The sequence below is a fragment of the Tyto alba genome, unplaced genomic scaffold (assembly GCF_018691265.1).
Source record: "Tyto alba isolate M040663 unplaced genomic scaffold, T.alba_DEE_v4.0 Super-Scaffold_16, whole genome shotgun sequence".
NCBI classification, from domain to species: Eukaryota; Metazoa; Chordata; class Aves; order Strigiformes; family Tytonidae; genus Tyto; species Tyto alba.
The window spans coordinates 4,961,675-4,980,885 of NW_024881278.1; the positions used below are offsets into that span (position 1 = coordinate 4,961,675).

Consider the following 19,211-nt stretch of genomic DNA (forward strand, 5'->3'; position numbering starts at 1 on the left):
TCCATTACACAAGTTTCCAAGCTACCTTGAAGAGATCACACAACCAAAAGAGGCCTTACAAGGTCCAGTAAATCTGTGTCATTCTAATAACCGAAGCACACCACCAGTGGTACTAACTAGTGGTGGTTAGATATCTGTCGGTCAATAGAAAGCAGATTGCTTAGAAAAGACTATGACTGTTAGGAATTAAAACATCTTTAAGATATATGTAACAAGACAGACGAATAAAAAGCTGCGGGAAGTTTTTAGTTTATTTACTCGCAGTCCTCCTCCAGTCTCTTGTATTGGTATCTTGTCTCAGGAATCCTGTTTAAAAGATACTTGCATTAACAGGTGATGCAAATCAGTGACAGACAAGAAGGAATCTGTTTCATGTAGACTCTTACATTAATTTTCTATATTAGTTTAATAAATGGAAATTTCAGCAGGGACTATTTAATAGTTGCTGTTCTTGTTGATAACCCTAACTTGGACGGTATTTCAAAAATGAAGTAGTGACAAGAAGTCTGGGTGAAAGATCATTCTAGTATATTACTGACTTGCACAGTAGTAGTTGTTGTAGCTGGGACTAGGTCTGTTGTTTACAATAACCTGTCTCTTATTTTTAAACAGCAGTGGAGCTCTTTGTTTTAGCTTAATTGATGCCTTGAGGATTGTTAGGGGAGTGTTGGGTACATGAGTAGGAGGTTATATATACAACCATCAGCAGTGTTATCAGCCTGTATAAATATGCACATGGAATTAAAAAAACAAAACAAAACAAAACTGCATTTCCACAATGACATCAGACTTGTATATTTCAAGAGAGTTCTCAGTTTTTTTTTTTTTTTTTTCCCCTCATTTGGCAATTTTTATTTTACTTTCTACTAAACTATATCGCATCTGCATTGCGGCTATTAATAGATTCATTTCCTTAATCCTATATACAAGTCAGTAAACTGGAACCACTCAGAATAATACAGTAGCTCGCCACTGGGTGGTACTACAGAAATAAAAAACACTACATGCTACTACAGCAGCTTTTCTGTGGGGAGAAAAAGAAGCCAAGGTCCATCAAGCGACCCATACCACAAGAACATGTACCCGGGAGAGGCTGCGTGAGAGTGTGCAACATAAATGGATTTCGAAAAAGGTTTTTTTTTTTTTTTGTTCTTGTATGGAGAAGTGCTCTGTGCCTGATAAGTTTTCTTTCAGGGGTCTGAAATCTTGGCCAGTATGTGCACAAGCCAGAGCTGGAATCAGTATAAAATATGTAACTTAGGTAAAGCTCTTAAAAAAAAAAATAGAGGCAAGACTCTTTTTATGATATAGCGGCATTTCTGGCTCGTCAGAGATTGTACCTGCCATTAGATATTTATTATGCAGAATAAGTCGCTGCCCAAAGAGGAAAAAAAAGGCAGGGTCCTAAACTATGAGGTAAACACCACAAAACAGCGCAAGTGCATAAACCAGTACCGTAGTACTTTCACCGCCTCTCTCCGCCAGGCCGGGCGCGGCCGTGCCCGCAGGTGCCCGTTCCCAGTCAGCCCCACGTCCCCTCAGCCGCGGCTGGGCGGGAAGGAGATGGCCGCCGACTCTCCCGTCCCGCGCCCCACCGGCGGAAAACGCCACCGACTCCCCCAAGCCGAAAGCCCTGAAAACCCGCCTCGGCCGAGGAAGTTTCCTCAGCTCGGCGCCGTGCGCGAAGCGCTCCCTTCAGGCCGGAGGTCCCCACGGGCCGCCGCGCTCTCGCAGGACGGCTGCCGCTCCGCCACCGCCCGCTCTCATAGTAAGGAGGGAGGAACCGGGCAGCGCGCAGAACCGGCCGCCCGCTCAGCGGAGACACCCCGCGGCAGCCCGCGGAGAGGCGAGGGCGGCGGGGAAGGGCGGCAGCTCGGCTGCCGGCGGCCGCCGCTCGCTGCAAGCAGGAGCGGCCGCTCCCCCTCTCCCTTGTTCCCGACCTCGCCGCTGTCCCCGCAGCGTGGGCGCGTTCTCGGAGGAGCGTGTCGTGTCCCGTCCCCCACCCACCCCACCCCACCCCCCCCGCCGCGGGGGGCGGGAAGAGGGCAGGGAAACGCGCTTCCCGCCCTACCCCGGGCGCGCGCGCGGAGCCGCAACCGCCGCCGCCATTTTACCCTCCCGGCCCCGGCCCCGGCTGCCGGCCCGCCCCCTTCCTCCTCCTCCCCGCTCGCCAGCCCGCCGCTCGGCCCCGGGGTGGGAAGGCGGGGCGAGAGGAAAGGGAGGAGGGACTCGGCCACCTTCGCCTCCTGCCTGGTCGGAAACTGCCGAGCTGAGCCCGAGCGCCCTGTCCCCCCTCGCTCCCGTCCCCTCCTCCTCCTTCCCCCTCAGCAAAATGGCGGCGCGTGGAGTCACTGGGAGCCAGTGAGTGACTCGGCTTCTCCTCCCCGCCGCCGCCGCTACCGCCGCCGCCACAGCCTCATTTGCATTGATCAGCCGCCCCATCCCCCCCCCCCTCCCCCGGATCCCAGACCGGCCCCTGCCTCTCCCCCCTCCCCTTCTCTTCCCAGTCCTTCCCGCCCCCTCCTTCCCCTCCCCCCCCGACTGACCCCCGCCCCGGCCCCCATCAATCATCAATCAGCAGCACCGAGTGGATCAATCAATGGTCGGGAGGAGGCGGCGGCGGCGGCTGCTGCTGTTAATGAACAATGTGTGAGAGCTGCGCCGAGCTGCTGGAGGTGTTAAATGAGAGTAAGTGCGGCCGCCCTCCCCCGCTACCCTCCCCCCAACACTCCTCGCCCCGGGCCGGGACCCCACGTACCGTCCTCTACACGGGCTGGGTTATAACCCCTCTTCATCTCCTTCCTCACCCCCCCCCCACCCACCCCCCCCTTGCCTTTCCCTGCTCGCCGCCTGGTTCGGGCCTCTTGGGCGCGGGGTTACCTCTCTGTCTCTCTGCGGGGTGGCCATAGAGGGAGAGCCTGCCCTGCTCTGCGGCTTCCTTCCCCTCTCCCTCCTCTCCCTGCTGGGGCCGGGCTATTTGCGGCCTGGGGAGGGTGCGCCGAGGGGCTGTCCCCGCCGGGCCTTTCGGTGAGCCGACCCCCCCCCTCCCCTTTCCCGCCTGCCCTCCGGGTGTCTGCGTGTGGGGCCGGGCGGGGACGTGACCCCGCCGTTGGCGTGGGGAGCTCGCTCCTCGCCCTGCATCCCCGGGAAGCCGCAGCGGGGCCTAGCTGGCTCCTGGCTGGGCTGAGGAGGTGCCTGGGAGCTGCTCCGGCGGCTGCTGAGCAGCTGGAGGCCGGGCCTGGGCTGGGTCCCTTTTAAGCAGCAGACAAGGCGGCTCTGAGTGATCCTGCCTCCCCCCTCCCCCTCGCCGGGCCGCGGTGTGGGGTGGAGGGGCGGGAAAGGGACGCTGTGGAGGTGGTTTTCGTGGACTTATATTTCCGAAGCGACTGCTTGACTGTGAGAGAACCGGCGCCTAAAGGAGCCTGGCTCGGATTTGAGAGGGCCGGGCTGGCGGGGACGGCGCGGGGGGGGGGGGGGGGGGGGGGGTGGGGAGGGAAGAGCTGCCGGGTGTTTCGCTTCGGGGGTGGTCTCTTGCTTCCTTCCGAAGTTTCCTCTTTACAGGTGTTACCTAAACAGCCGCGAGGGTCGGAGGGTTAATACAGCAGGTATTCCCCTCGGTACCGCTGAAATCGGTCTTCCTTTTGGGCACGAAATCCCCTTTACCCTATGCAGTAGGCCTCGTGTATCCCTTGGAACCTGCTCTCAGTTCTCCGTGGCAGGCAAGGTACCTTCCCAGCTTCTCAGAGGCTTGTCTCTGTGCACTGCTTCATGAACAAAGACTAAAAAACATGATTTGTAGAGATGCTGAGGAATTTAACGAACTTAGCAATTGAAGTTTGTGATTAGCGGGAAGTTTAGCTATCTCAAATCGTAAACATGAACGTTTTTTCCTGGTTGCACACTGCGATCTGTTTAGAGGCAAATCATATTCCAATAAAGTGAAGCACGGAATGCTTCCTAGAACAGGATTTGGGTAGAGTTTTCTTGACTCTTGTGAGGCCCAGCTGCGTCTTGTGTTTGTTCTTTCCTAAGACTTATGAGTAGATACTATGGTAGTTGAATGTTGGCCTCTTTCTTGTTGGAGAAATAAAATATTTGGCCATGGCCAATGTATTCTTTGAAAAGTAAAAATGTATGTGTAAAACTTAACTTTTAGGAGAGTCCAGAGGCTGGAATAAAACAGATTAAAAGACTAACATCAGAGAACTGTTGGGTTGTTAAAATTGTTTACCAAATTTAGCTAAGCTTGTAATTCCAGTATCTTGTTTTGAACAATCGTTGTGATATTTACTTAATTTAGCATGCATATCTTATCTTTCTCAACTGGAGAGGTGGGAAATAGTATTATAGACTGAACGCTTATTTAAACAGTAGGTTCGAAATAAGACTAATCTATCAATCGTATACTGATGACAACTGTTTGTTGGAAGAGATAACTTAGCTTGGTTTTGATGGATTGATAAATAATCATTGTTTGAACTTGACTGAGATTGACGTGAACAAACAGAAAAAAGTTGTAATGTTAAATTCGGTATGTCAAGAAATCTCTGAAATTCCCATATGAATTGATTTTTTTTTTTAGAACCATTTTAAAGTAATTGGGATTTAGGTGTCTAGATATTCCCTTACAGGTAAATCAATATAGTAAGTCACTTTTTTTTTTTTTTTTTAAACATATAAATAGAGTATAGATATTTTAATGGTTTTGTGTGATTTAAGATGTAAGACTGTTATTCATGAAAAGGAAATTTGGCTTTTTAAGTCAAATTTGTTAGGGAAATAATGTGCTCCTATCGCCATATAGTCAACTTCCAGAAATGCAGGTCAGATAACATTATGTGTGGTCTTCCATTCAGAGAAGCAAGCACACTTTAAATAAGCATAACTATTTTGTGTGTGTGTGTGTGTTTGGATACAAAGGCATCCAAACATGCATCCAAAAATGGATGGTGCATTGTGTGTGCCACCTACCTTCTCGCCGTATGAGAATCAGTTGTAAAGGAGGTATACTTTCTTTTATAACTTCAAGTTGTGTTCTTCACATTTCTTAAGTAATAATTAAAGGTAACCTACAAAAATAATGTCAGGTCTTGGATTTTAAAACACTGCAGCGAAAATGAAAAGTGGTAGTAAAGAATGAGGTCATGCTCAAAATGTGTGAGCCAGAGACTGCCAGCAGTTTCCTTTTCTGCCCGCTGAGCATTTGGGATCGCCTCTTCACTGAAACTACTGAAACAGGGTTTTGAAAGAGGTCCAGGAAACATAATCTAGTTTGTTTTAGAAATTTCTTGCTAAACTAAACATTTTTACATGAAACACATGCTGCCCTTTGTCTTTGTTTACCCTAATATTTACAAAATAATTATTTGTTATCAATTTTATGGCAGGTCACTTAGAAAGTGAATTGACTAACAACTCCTAATGTATTGTTTTGAAAAGAACACATCTGAAGCTCCGGTTTTCTTCAGAAGTTCCGAATTTATGGATGACAGAAGGATGGAGTTGAACAATTCTACAAACACCCAGGCATATTTTTATTATAAGCATATTAGTCCCCACTGTAAACTGCTACAGTATGAATCCACACCCCAGAACAATGTGCAGGGCTGGAGTTTTTGTCTAGCAGTGGCCTTTGTGTAGGCCCAGGGTTATGTCTTGCTCAAGCTCCTTATAAGACTCCAGGTCCTTAGGCCTGATTTTGTAACAGGTGGTTAGTCTACAGGCCTGCTTTTGGCACTCATAAGGGCTGTCTGGGATCTTGTGGAACTGGAAACCTCTAGTCTGAAAAACTTATTTTTTGGCCAAATGTCCATATATATGCATATATATATATATATTTTTAACATAAAGCTATGTTGCTGTGCTTAAGCATGAGAAGCAGGCAAAGTTTTATGGACAGAAGCAGCAATGTTTGGGATTTTTTTTTTTTTTCCCTCTTGCAGCATCTTTATTTCCAGCATTTGATCTAAGTATGAAACCCAGTAAATTCCCTGATCTTGAAGTTATTTCCTGAGTTAATATTTGATCCATTCTTCTATGCAGTGCCCAGGCTTTAAAGCAAATTTTGCATTGCAAGACTGTTTTTGTTCACTCAGAGTAGACAGTCTGTTTTCTCACTGAGTGCTCTAGGTATGTTAGCATCACTTCTGTCTTCCCAGGCAGGGATTTAATAGGAGTAAAGACTTAAAAAGTCTGTTCTGATTTCTGAATTAATCTTCCACAACATAAACATTTTTAGTAGCCTTAAATAGAAAGAGAAAGAAAGGAAGACACAATTGTTTACTTTTTAAGATAAGGGCACTTATTTATAGGAGACTTAAGAACAGATTCTCATGGCATTAATTGTAGGGGCTCATTTAAATGTACACACTTTTTACAGGAATAATGCATGAGGGACATTATATGCTTTTATGTAAAATGTCAGCATTGTGTATCCCAAAATGAACCCTGATATTGACACACTGTACATAGTTTGGTTTCTTTGGATGCTGGTTTCTGACAGTCTAGGGGGCAATATATTGAGTTTCATTTGTTCTTTAGTAATATTTACATTACTGTGCTGTCCAGAGGCCCTGATCAGGATAGTTCTGTTTTGCTAGGCGCTATGCAGATATCCAGATAGTCTTAAACCTAAAGTAAGCCAGAAAGTACAGAAATGTAACATTAAATGTCAATTTCTCAGTCTCAAGTCTTACACCACAGTTTTGCAGGTTGCTGTGTCCCACCTGAAGCCACAGTAATAATTCGAGCTACCAACAGAACTGTGCTATCATTGGACACTTACCCAGGCTTCTTGAAAGTAGAGGGTACGTGATGGTCTGTGATAAGTGTGTGTTGAGCATAGGATTGTTGTTGTGCCTGGGAGTGCCTCTTCCTAGCTTAAAGTGGAAATTTAGTTCTCAGACTGGTCCTAGAGTCAGCTGTGCTCGTAGTCCTGGCTGTGGTGTGTCCCAGAGAGCCAGACTGGGCTTGGTTGCCTAAGAGGCTTCCCTTTGGGACTGCAACTGGTGTTGATGTATGCTGACTTAAAAGTCGGTAGATGATTTTGATTTAGGTTTGTTTTGTTCTTTTGGCTTGCTTTGTTTTTTATAGAAGTAAGAAAAAAAAAATGACAACATTGACAAATAGGTTTTATTATGCAGCGGCAGTCGTGGGTTTAGATAACTTTGGTAGACCTAGGTTATTCCCCGTTCTTGGTTTTTGGGAAGTAAGTTTTTTTTTTTTCTTACCAACATTCTGCTTCACTTTCTTAAGTGATTGCTTCTTTAGTCCTTTTTTTTTTTTTTCCTAGCAATTCTGAAACCTTTTAAAATCAGTTCACGTTGATGACTAGAGGCTTCTAGGTATTATTCCTATTACACAAGCTTGCAGGCCATTTTTCTTGTTATGTTTTCTCTTAAACCTTTAGTAAAACATAAAAAACCCAAAACAAAACCCACACAGTTTACCCAAACATAGAGATGGATGTAGGCTAATACTGTCATTTTCTCTTAGTTATCACTGTCAGCTGGTGTGCAGAACTGCTCTCAGTATCATCAGGTCCATAAAACACTTGAGATACTGCAGTGTTTTACTGTTTGTATAGCTTCAGGATAGCCCTCAGTTTGGATGCTGAAGATGCTTAACTTGACTTCTGATCACGTAATTCTGGCATTTAGCAAGTACAATGAGTAGACTTAGAGATTGCGTGAGGCTATGTTTTCCTTGAGGTGGGTAAGAAATTGAAGTATTCCAAAGCATTGCAGCAATCAGTTTGCTCTTTGGGATGTGGAGAGGATGAATATTTTATACTGTGAATATTCATGTATTGGTTTAGATATTGAGTACATGTTATAGCAAGATTATTACAAATATTGCATAATTAGTATTGCTTGGTCTACAAGAGCTGCTATCACTAGTTTAGTGGTTACCTGTAAGCTTCAGTATTGATTATTTGACTACCCCTAGTGTTTCTTGCAGATCTAGTGTTTCGTTTGACTGACTGATGGTTCCTCTTGTGCAAAACTATAAAACAGTTTTCTCTGTTGCATGGCTGCTTTTTTGTGTGTATGTCATTGAAGAGCCACATTTTCTTTCCATTTACATGATATTTCCATGTTCAGAACCTCTGCAGAGACTTGATGGAGGAGTTACTGGGGTAACTGCCTAACTTTATTATATGAGCTTAAATCTTTACTGTCTCCTGTTGAAGAAAAGAAGCTCAGTTGTTTATAAAACTTCAGTAATTGTTTCATGTTTATTTTTGTCTTTGACCCTTTTTAAGGGGATGAGCAGCTAGGCTTAAAGGAAAGTGAAAATACCTTTTCCTTTATAGCAGCATTGCCAAATTGCAATTATCATGGACTGTGGTGAAATGCTACTCCAAATGAATCAGAAAAACCAGAGGAAAAAATGGAAGGAGGAACTCGTATCCGTTCTAACTGCCAACTTTCTAAAGCAAAAGGGAAGGTGACACTAAGATAAAGTTGGTTTAACTTGTTTGTAATTGTAAAACAGTTGAAGGAAAATCTCATTTACTTTAATAGCTAAAAGGCTTCTATTTTTAGAAAGGTATTTCAGCTTTTGTTCTGTATGATGATTTTGGTTCGTGTTATTTGATGTGACCAAAAATGATTTTGTCCTGAAACTCTTCCTGTTCAGACTGCTGAAGACTGGTTCCTTCCCACTGCTCAAGCCTCTAGATCACTGATGCTGAAGATTAGTTACGTAAATGCCATTCTACTGAGTTTTGCTGTGAGTTATGGACAGTTGATGTGTATTTACTGACATCTTTTTCTTTGTATGTAGGGAAATCTTCTGTTGGATAAGTGCTTGTTTCAATAACCTTAAAGCTTAGGAAAGCCATGGAAGCTAACATCTTCAGATTTCTTTCCACATGTGATATGAAGGAAAATAATTCCTTTATTTATGGTAGAGATTCTCAAATTTTACACTGTAGATGCTCTCAGCCTTCCTAGTAAAGGGCCTGCACAGAATGTGCAGTTATATTCCTGCTTAGTTATGTGAATAATTTTAATGAAATTCAAGAAAGAAAGAAAAGCACCCTTTTATTTGAATTTTTGAAAAGATACTTGACTATGGTAGAACTTGAAGTTGTCTCACTCCCTGTGTAGGAAAACTTGCTGTTAAATTTTTTTTCATACCTTTTGTTACTGTATGCCTTTTACTCTGTAAGGATAGTTTCAGGTTACGGAAGTCCTAAGCAATTCCTGAGACATGTCCAAGTTTGTGTTTTAGGCTCTCCTGGATGTTGTCAGTGTCAGTTCTTGGGAGAGGGGAGCTGTTAAGACTGTTCTTAGATGCACAGGTGATGTGGTGCGCAGTGAGGCATTGTTAGTAAGAGGATGCCTGGGACAGACATTTTGAGCTGTGACTGAAGGGGCAGTACCTTGGAGAGCAGACGCTGGCCCCGCTTCCCTCTGCCAGCCTTGGAGGTGGTGCCTTGGCTTTTGGAGGACCAACAGTTTTGTCTTCCATGGAGGGACTTGCATGGCGTCAGGGGAGTATGAGACTTGCCCTTTCTTTTAATTTGTACAGTTCCTTTTTTGCTTATTTTTCTTCCATGTTAAACTGTAAAATATATTTCTTCACTGTTAACACCGACTTTTCACTTTGTGGCTTTTAATTCCTTGCTACTTTGATTCCTCTGTGTTGCTGCAGTTTGCTTCTGTCTTCCTGTGTTCGAGTAACATTGAGTCAGAAAATCAGATCTTGCTTCCTGGAGTCGCGTTCTGTGGACAAGTGACAAGCAGTCTGCGATTTGGCATTTTAGAGATTGAAAGGGGAAAGCAGTGTTTACTTCTTAGTTCCTTTTATTTCTTGTATTTTCTTCTTTGAGTATTTTGTTTCATCTAAATACTTGATAATATTCGTATTCTATCTTGTACCTCATCTTTCTTGCAACTCATCTGTTAGTTTTCAAAGTTGTTCTTGGTGCTCATGATTTTTTCCATTTCTCAGTTTCTGTTCTGCTTACCCATCTGCTCTTTCTGCTCTAACCTCTATCCTCCACCCTGCTTAATTCTTCAGTGTTGCTGTATGTATAGTTCTGTGTCTACATATTTCTGTTTCCTTTAACAGGCTTCCTTAATAGATTTTTCCTTTTTTCCAATTTCCAGTATTTTCTTGATGACTCTTCAGTTCTGATTCAGGAAAGATGAAAAATATCACAGTCAGAAGTTGCCTATGGATGATGGAATTGCTACACTGGTGTCTTGGTGCTTCCAACAAGTCCTATTAGGTTTCCCCCTGTACAGAAGAGAGTTTCTTAGTGAGGGAGAGAAAGATTCTCTATATAGATTGGCTTTTGTGATGTACTCTTTTTTTTATTCTTTTTTTTCATGTAGCTCATCTGTTAGTTTTACCAGCTCAGGTAGCTGATAGGTAAGGATTTCTGCAGGCTAAGCTATGCCTTTGTAGTTGTCAGGATGTTGGGACAATGTGAAAAATAATCTTACTATCTTCAGGAGCAAGTGGTTGTGATGATTACTCAGTGTTGCTTATACTAAGAACACGCTGCAATTAAACATAGTTGTGGCCATTTAATTTCTGTTGTTTAAGCATATGTTGGGGTAATTTATTTTTTTCATTTTGTGTAGCAAATTGGCAGTTTCTAGAACCTGATCTGTGAAGAAGTGAGAAGCCTTTTTTTTTACACTTTTTTCCTTTCCTTGTATGGGAGTTGATTTGCAATCTGAATGCTAAACATGGGTGTACAACTGCAAGGATTTCTGAACGCTTTGTAAAAATACCCAGCTTATTTGTAGTTTTATGAAGTTTTACTTTTGGAATTTTTCAGATCTGGCATGTATGGTAGAAGGTGAACTTCTTAAGGAAATCTGGTGTAAATGCATTACAGCTATGTGCATATGTATAGAACTCACCTGGGAGATTAAGTGCTGGAACAACTGGTTGAAGAAGTTGAAACTTGTCAGAAGAAGTCATTGTGGTAAAAGCACCTTTGGACGTTGACCTTTAGCTAATTTGTAAAAGGGTCTGTAAATAAGACTTCAAAAACACATGACAGTTGAGGCACGATTTCTAGATTGGCATCCATGCAGATCATTGGTTCCCATCTAGGAAGCGAGTGGCAAAGCATTTTTTGTCTCTTCACACTAGCTTGCAGAAGCCTCCAATTCGTTGTACCATTTTATTAATTGACTTTCACTTGAGAGTTTTTAATCTATGTAATTGCATACAGAAACAGGGAAGAGTTTAGGATGAAAACTAAAGCAAAGCATGGCACTGTAGTCTTAAATATGTTAGTCAAAAGGCTTACCGTATACACTGCTCTTAAGTACTGTACAGACTCCTTAATATCTGAGAATGTGCAGCTTCCATAACTGCTGTGCTAATGAGCAGGCAAGGGTGATTTCTAGTTGCTTTTTCGCAGGTTCATGAAGAATAACTGAAACACTGGAGCTTTCTGCAAGCCTTGAAAAAATTGGGTGTTGGTTGGTGTTTTTGGTGTTGGTTTTTTTTTTTTTTTTGACCCCTTCTTTCAGCTCTAGAAGTGCATCCTGCTTAATTTCTTACTTTGTATAAATCCAGTACTCTTCTATGCTTAGAAGAGTAGAAGTCCTGCTTTTTGAGCTGCAGGTTACAAAATAAACCCCTTATGTTTTTGCCGCTAGTGAAATAATTTAAATGTGTGTGAACTAAAAAACTATTGTTTACAGTAGTTTTCTGCTGCTGGTATCTGCTTTTTGCAAATCTCCTCATCAGTTTTCATTCAGAACTCTCTGGGCATCAACAAAACTGACAGTCCTTTCACGTCTATACTCCTTCTGGTTGGAGAAGCTCTGAAGAGTGCTGGAAATGGACAGTGGCATGTTTGCAAGGGAGGACAACTCCAGAAAAGCTGTAGAAGGGTCAGAATATCAAAACCTACTGGGGCCTTTGGGAAATGGTCTGTCTGTGGAAAGCTGTACTGCATAAGCCTGTGCTACCCTTTTCAGTCACTGGTGTTTTTGACACGAGATGTGTGGTGGAATTAGCTTCCAGGCTAGCAGGCATCAGCTGAAACAAGAGTCTGAACAACTTTATTTTTGATTCTTTTGCTTGGAACTAGTATAGGATAGCACTGGGGAGCGTGAGCTCTAAATATTGATAAAAGTATGTTCTTTTGCTTCATTTAAGGATGGTCAATGCAGTAAATTCTTTGCTGCATTGGCCAGTCTCTGACTTCTTTCACAGTTAGGAATATGCTATTGCTAGTTTACTTACGGTTGAACTACTGTTGGTGTTGTTTCTGTGTGTTTTGTTTTTTTTTTTTTTTTTTTTTTTCTCTGAGCTACTCTTTTTGTTAATCTTCGAAACTAAACTTTTACCAGAAAGTATTTCAAGTCATAAGTCTGATCAAGTTGATCAGATCTGAGATCAATTTTTATCATTATCTTGGAAACTCAGTCTTAAAAACAGTCTCAGTTTGACTCTTTACAAAGCTAATTGGCTTTATACGTTGTTTAGAACTAGTTATAGTTATTGACCAGCGTGTGCTTGCTGATATGTGACTTGCGAAGTACTCATTTATATCAAAATGACTTTTGTAAATACATTTTCTGATTGGGGGGGGTTGCTTGTCATGGAACTTAACTGCAGTCTTGGAGGTACTTGTATAGACCGTAGACATTGCCTTCAGCCATCTCTTATTTCTTTCACTCTACTAGCTTTTAGAAAGAAATTACATAATTATGCTTTAGCCAATAAATTACTGAATACACCATGTGTTTCAGTGAATTATTAGAGATTATTTAGCAAAAATGAGTGCAAAACTTGAGCATGTGTGTGCAGTTGAGAGAGAATGCAACTTTGCTTGCCTATCCTTTCTTAATATTCTCAATATTTTATTCTCCTTGAATGAGGGTTGCTTGCATCTATGTTGATGAAAACAAATAGTGCCTTGGAGTTCAGATGCTCATCAAGCTGTTGTTGGGCTTTCAGTGAACTGCCTGAAGCTCCATTTAGTATAAATGACCCATTGCCCATTTATTTACCTTACCTTCTGCTCAAGCAGGCTCAGATACACTTGTAAGAAATAAATTAATCATATTTGCCTCTCACAGATTTTGTCCCTAAATCCTGGAGTACAGTCATTAGGTGCTTTTGTTAGAGATCTTCTGGTAATCTGTTGCTTCTTAGAGGCTGTGGTGGCTCAGTCGTGGGCCATTTCTTTCTGGTTGTGGGGGAAAAGCTGCTGTTGTTTTGTGTAACTGATTCATAGTGTGCCAAGTAGTACAGCTGAACTAATTTGCAAGGTTCTCTCTTGAAAATAGAATGCTTCCTGAAGTATCTATTTTAATTTTAGCATTCCTTGCTACTTTTAATTAAGACTAATAGAAAACCTTTTCAGCTTTTGGAGCATTGTTCATGCAGTTAAATCTTTGTTCTAGTTACAAAATAGTTTGAACTTTGACTTGTATGCTTTCACCTTAAGGTAGTATTTTTAAGAAGTTCTGAGCTGTAATATTTAAAGAAAAGTCATTCAAGTAGTGATAGATTATTTTAAAAGTCAGTGCATTGTTAAAAGGGAACAATGCAAATACTGTATTTCAAACTGAAGGTAAGCAATTCTTTATCAGAGCAGTAGTTTCAGCATTTATAGTGTCAGCTCTAGCTTTGAAATTTACCTCAGGGTAATTAGTGATATGCTAGGATATTCTGGTTTTACACGGAGTGCTTGTCCAATCCTGAATGAATTCCTTCAGAAACTTGTAGTGGCTATTGTCAAAATATTATGATGGGCAGCCTCACACTCTGCATGTAGCATACGTTTTAGTGATGTCAAGGAAACTTGATTGTATGGAAATACTACTTAAATTAAGCTGAATTTTTTTTTTTTTTACTAAAAGAAGAACTATAAAAACGTTAAAGATGAAAATGCACTCTTCCCAGAATTGTAACGTGTTCTCTTGGAGGCAAAGGCAATTTACAATACTGAAGGTAAAATAGGACTCTGAAATAAAGCTACTACTCTTCTCTTCTTTTTTTTTTTTTTTTTTTAAACTCCAGCGAATGGCACAAATGCTCTAAAATTGCTTTATAGTTTTTTTCCTTAGTAATATGTACCGTGCCTTTCCCTGGAGAGGGAGAGCTGCCATATCTTTGCTGCTGAAAGTCCCAAGATAACAAAAGCATTAGGAGTTACAGTGCAAAGATACCATAGATCTTTTCATAGACACCTTCCATCTGACATGACTAACATTGATAAACCCTGCTGAAGCCAGGCTCACCCATGCTGTACTGCCAGGTTGCTGCTCCCCTCACTTGGGCTTCCATGGAGAAGGAACAGCCTGGGCATCACACCCGTCTTGAGCAGGCTTGGTGCAATTCCTGCTGTGTGGGGCTGGGGTCAGGAACTGGGGGGTTGAAAAGGACAGTGCTGAGCAGTATGCAGTTTGGCCCATTTTGTTCTGTTCACAGCCAGATAATCCACAAACTGATTTTTATACTATTTCTTACTAGTGTTTAATGAAAAAAGCCATATCTGCATGGCACAGTATTTAACTGATGCAAGGTCATTCTGCACCTTAAATGTTTGATGGTAATCCTCCACTTCTCTGTATCCATGCCACTCCGTGCTGGATGTGATACTCCTTGTTCTTCTGCCATTGGCATAACCCAGCCTCAGTTGTGTAGTTCACATTGCTGTCTAGTCTAGATCAAATGTGTACTGCTAGGTAGTACTGCATGGCTTGAGTGTTTGTGAACTTTGAACTGTGCCTAGCTCTATGGGAAGTGTGCAAGTTTACACGGTACAATAACTTAAGCACTGCTTTGTCTGAAAGTTGCAGTGCTGCTTCTGGACCTGAACTGGTTAATAAAGCATCACAGTCGTATTTTGTGTTTGAGATAGTATATCTAAGAGTTTATTTAGATTATAATTCATCTGGGTAGTTCTGAGTAGAACCAACTCCAGTTTTCTGGGTAAATTATCAGCTGATAAATGAGATTTGACCACATTTAAAATAATTTCATATGGAACTGTTCTTTTTGGAAGTGGTTTCTGTGCCATGTTGCCCTCGGGAAGGTGAAACACCTAAGATGCTCTTAATAAGGACAATTGTTGGCTTAAGTAGATGTCTACACCCATTCTAAAGGGGACATTTTAACCCAAAGCAATCATGACCTAGCACACTGAAAACTTAAGGATCGCATCACTCTTAAAAGATGACAGTTACATTTCATACAGCTTTTCAGAGTCAGCTTCTGCTGTTTTGCTCCAGACTGCATTAGCGTATTATTGTAAAAGGAAAATAGGTGTTTGGAGAAGATGAGGGAGATAGGGTGGAAAGGCAAATGTAAAGATTCAAAGAGAAAGAACTTGGATGGTGTTTGCAGGGAAACAGGGAGATGCATAAAGGTAGCAATTACCTAAGATGAGCTCATTTGCCCTGTTCTGGTTAAGTCGTATCTGAAAAGTGCTGTCTACCTGATGAACATAGCAAGGCTTGTGCTATACCTAGTTGTGTAACTATGCTGTGCACTGGAATACTGAATTAAAACTCTGCAGGCACTTTTGATCTCGTGGTGGCTATGGGGAATTATGCAGGTGTGGAATAACCAGCAGATGACTGATTTCGGGGATAGTTGGGGGACCGGTTGTAACTGCTTTTTCCTTACTCTTTTGAGTAGCTTCTGTTTCCATTCATAAGAACACAGTATTGTTTAGACTTGCAAACCTTTGTCAGATTTGTTGAATTTGCTTTTATGTTCAAAAGTTTAAGTGTCTGACAGAGGCTAGTAATGTGATCACAGTTTGTTTTTCAAAGGAAACGAGAGTTTAAGAGGGTTGCTATAATTCCTGTCTTTAAGCTATTATGTTGTCTCTGTAATATTGGCTTTGTGATCTCTGTATACTTTGTAATCACAAGCTTGCAGGAAAGTGATAAATTTACCAAGTTGGAATATTTATAAATATAAGAAATTTAGACTTTGATTTAGTCTTAAAATGAATTTATCTGTGTTGTGGGATGGAAGCGGGTATAGTTATCTGTAATACTGTGCTGTAGTGGTATGGTGAAAGCAGGCATTGGCAGCTCAGTGTCATAAAGATAGCATAAAGGCCCTCAGAAGCACGTTAACCATACGATTGTAGAATTTTATTACTACAGTATTTTGGTTTACAGATCTGATTCCCCCCCCCCCCCCCCCCCCATGTTAACCTGGCATTTGAACAGTGTTTCTAATACTGAAGAATTTTTTGTTTTGTTCCGTTCATTTTTAGTTGAAAGTACATTCTACAATAGTGTTTCAGCACTCTTTGGTTATGTGTATCTCATCAGTTTTCTGGGGTGCTTTTGTTTCAAGGAGACTGAGGAGTGGAAAGAAGACTTTTTCCTCACTGAAAAGTTGTAGGGAAGCTTGGACAGTTAAACTATTGCCATTGAACTTCAAATTGGCACTCACTGTCCTTTTAGATGCTTGTCAAAGATGGCTTTGTAAAGGTCTGGAGGAACTCTGGTGTATCAAACTAAAATCAATTACGGTTTGGTTATAAAAAAGGAATAACTCTAATAGATGTAAGTAGAAAGGAGATGGGAGGCACTAAACTCTGTGGCTATAATCTTACTTCCTATTGATCGTAAGCAAAGAAAAACCCCTACAAATAACAGAGAACATCTCAAAGCGTAAAAAAGTTAATGTGCTAGTTCTCTGTGTGAACAATGGTACTTAACAGAAGATTATGTATATGTTTCTTTCAAGATCAGTATTATTGTCCCTAATACTGTTTTATTTAATGTATAGCTCATATTTCCTCTATTTAGTCTGTATCAGGGAATAATTTCTGAGAATAATGTCTATTTTGAAAGAGATCTAGTGTTTCCCATGAGGAGCGGATAGCAAGTGAGGCTTGGGGGAGGAGGGGGAGGGAGCAGAATCTGTATGCAACTGTACCTCGTTACAGTTTTAAATGTGTAGAAATTACAGTTTTGTATATTAAAGAGTTTTGTATTGTTTACTTTTGACTTTATTATGTTTATGAAAGTAGGGAAGGTATATTTAATGATTTTTTTTTTACTTGCCATTTGATTTTGTACTTAATGTTATAAGTGACCTTTGGATATAAGATATTCCTTGCAAGTCTAGCATGATAGTTGTCCTTGAGGTCTAATTACAGTCTGTTCCTCTAGCTCTGAAGTTCTTGCTAAAAATGCACTTATGATTTGAGCTTCGTTTGTTCACAGTTGAAATTATATTGCCCCCTTCTTTGCAGTTGACTTATATTTTCCTCATCTTTTGTAATTTTCTTAGTTTAGTATATTTTTTTAATAGTATTTTTTTCTTAGTGTGGGAGATCATGTTGTTTCTAGTACTATAACGCGCTTTTAGCAAATCACCTTTTCGTGGAAGATGAGGTAAATCACCCAAGTTTTCATTTAAAGCTAGCCAAGTAAAATGGGAGTCTGGGGAAACAGCAAGGAAATTTTTATTTCTTCTGAAATGTTACAGATTTTTACTTTGACCATCATGTGTTTTGGCTTCTCATCAGCTACCTGAATAAACAATTACATTTTCAGTATGTCTGGTTTTTTTCTTTTGTTTTTTTAAGAACATCTAAACACTTCTATACTAGAGGATGTTAACCAAAAAAGCAAAAAATTATTACTTTGGGCTAGTTAAGCAGCTCACCTCTTTCTTATATGGTGTTACTGTGACAAAAAGAGCTCTAAACTGTCTTGTGAAGAGTAAGTGAAATGAGACACTGCAAGGATGCTGAAAGACCCCATTTTCTACATTATATTTGTAGACTATATTTAGCTGGAATTTACCTACACACCAGTCTTTCTTCTTTCTACTGGTTTGTTCTGTCTTGGATGGATCTGTTTAAGGCCTTGAATGTTCTGTTTTTTCCGTCTCTATTAGTAACTGTATCTTCAGTTTCTCTGCCTATAGATGAGCAGTATTAGGGTGAAGTTACTCCAGACAGGGTGGGGCAATTTTACATCTGCAGTCAGTACAAAGGTGTTAACTTCTCTCAGCCTCACACTTTCCTTCGCGGCCCCCCCCCACTTACACAGCTGCCACCCTGAGTATTCAGTGGTTTACAAAGCTAATGAAAATGTGAATAGTTTTTGGTTAGATGGGTAAATTGTATTTGCTTGGTTCCCAGTCTGGCTCTCTGGGTTCCTGCAGGAATGGTTGTTGAAATGCATGGCTACGGGTGCTGTTAGTAGTGTGGACTTGAACTGGGTTATGCTGATTTTGAAATTGGATCTAGTGCAGGGCAAAGGTGTTTGTGTGCATGGAAAGTAAGAGGGAAAGGGAGAGAGACTGGAGGGTGAGGAGGTGTAAGAGGCTTTACCTGAGAAGAAGAAATTTGCTAGAGCAAATTTAAGGAAGGAGAAGAAAGTTGAGCCCAGAGAGCTCAGGAGTAAATTAGGGATGGCAACTCTAACATTGCTAGCTTGTGAGTGCCTGGAGAAAGGAGCAGCCGCTGGAGACAGGGGGTGAAGGAGCTGAGCCTAGGATTGGAGTGCCACTGCTGAGAGAGACACTAATAGATCATGGAATGACTGGCTGTAAAGCTCTGGAGCACGTATCAGTTCTTATTGATGAGAGCACACAAGCTGCCACTTTGATGTGCTTCAGATGCTCTGAGCACACAAGTACGCCGTAGTGCATCCTGTGGGAATCACTGCCTTGGGTATGAAACTAGGGGGAAGTCTTATCCACCAAATCAATTTGCAAGAAGGAGGCTTGTCACAGGAAAAGTTTTTCAAAAAGTTTGACATAATTGGTACTGCTGGGTTTGCAACACTGGAAGTGAGAGAGAGTGGGGAGACAGCAGATTGAGGAGGATCTAAGGCATGCAGGATGCTCGAGTATGGGAGAGAATAAAAGGATGTGCTTTATTTACAAGTGAATGAGTCTGTTTTAACTACTGGCCCATTCAAGGTAGAAGAAACCTTGAAAGGAGAGACACACACCATGAATTGGAACTGAAATCACATGCAGCAGGGGAGTCCTTACAGAACTGACTGAAATCCACAAATGCACAGGAATGATAATGAGTGCGGGTGTTCCTATTGCTTTTCTGTCTATACCATTTTCAATTCAAAAAATAATAGCAAAGCTTCATAACCAATTGCTGATGTACTTCAAGCTGCATGTGTCCCTAAAGAGAGGTTCTGTAAATCTAGAGTATCCACAAAACTGATATTCAGAGTAAGACAGGGACTTGAAAGCCTCGGATTTAAATTTTGGTTGTG

At 41.6% G+C, this 19,211-nt stretch overlaps 1 protein-coding gene across 2 annotated transcripts in view; it reads left to right on the forward strand.

The window, feature by feature from the left end:
* Positions 1-2,167: 2,167 nt before the first annotated feature.
* The window catches only part of USP34 (ubiquitin specific peptidase 34), a 138,832-nt gene continuing 121,788 nt past the window's right edge, over positions 2,168-19,211 (forward strand). For both annotated transcript variants that reach the window (XM_042789260.1, XM_042789261.1), the window contains exon 1: positions 2,168-2,688. In XM_042789260.1, the coding sequence (XP_042645194.1) occupies positions 2,646-2,688 (43 nt within the window). In that variant the 5' untranslated portion in view covers positions 2,168-2,645. The remainder of the gene's footprint in view (positions 2,689-19,211) is intronic.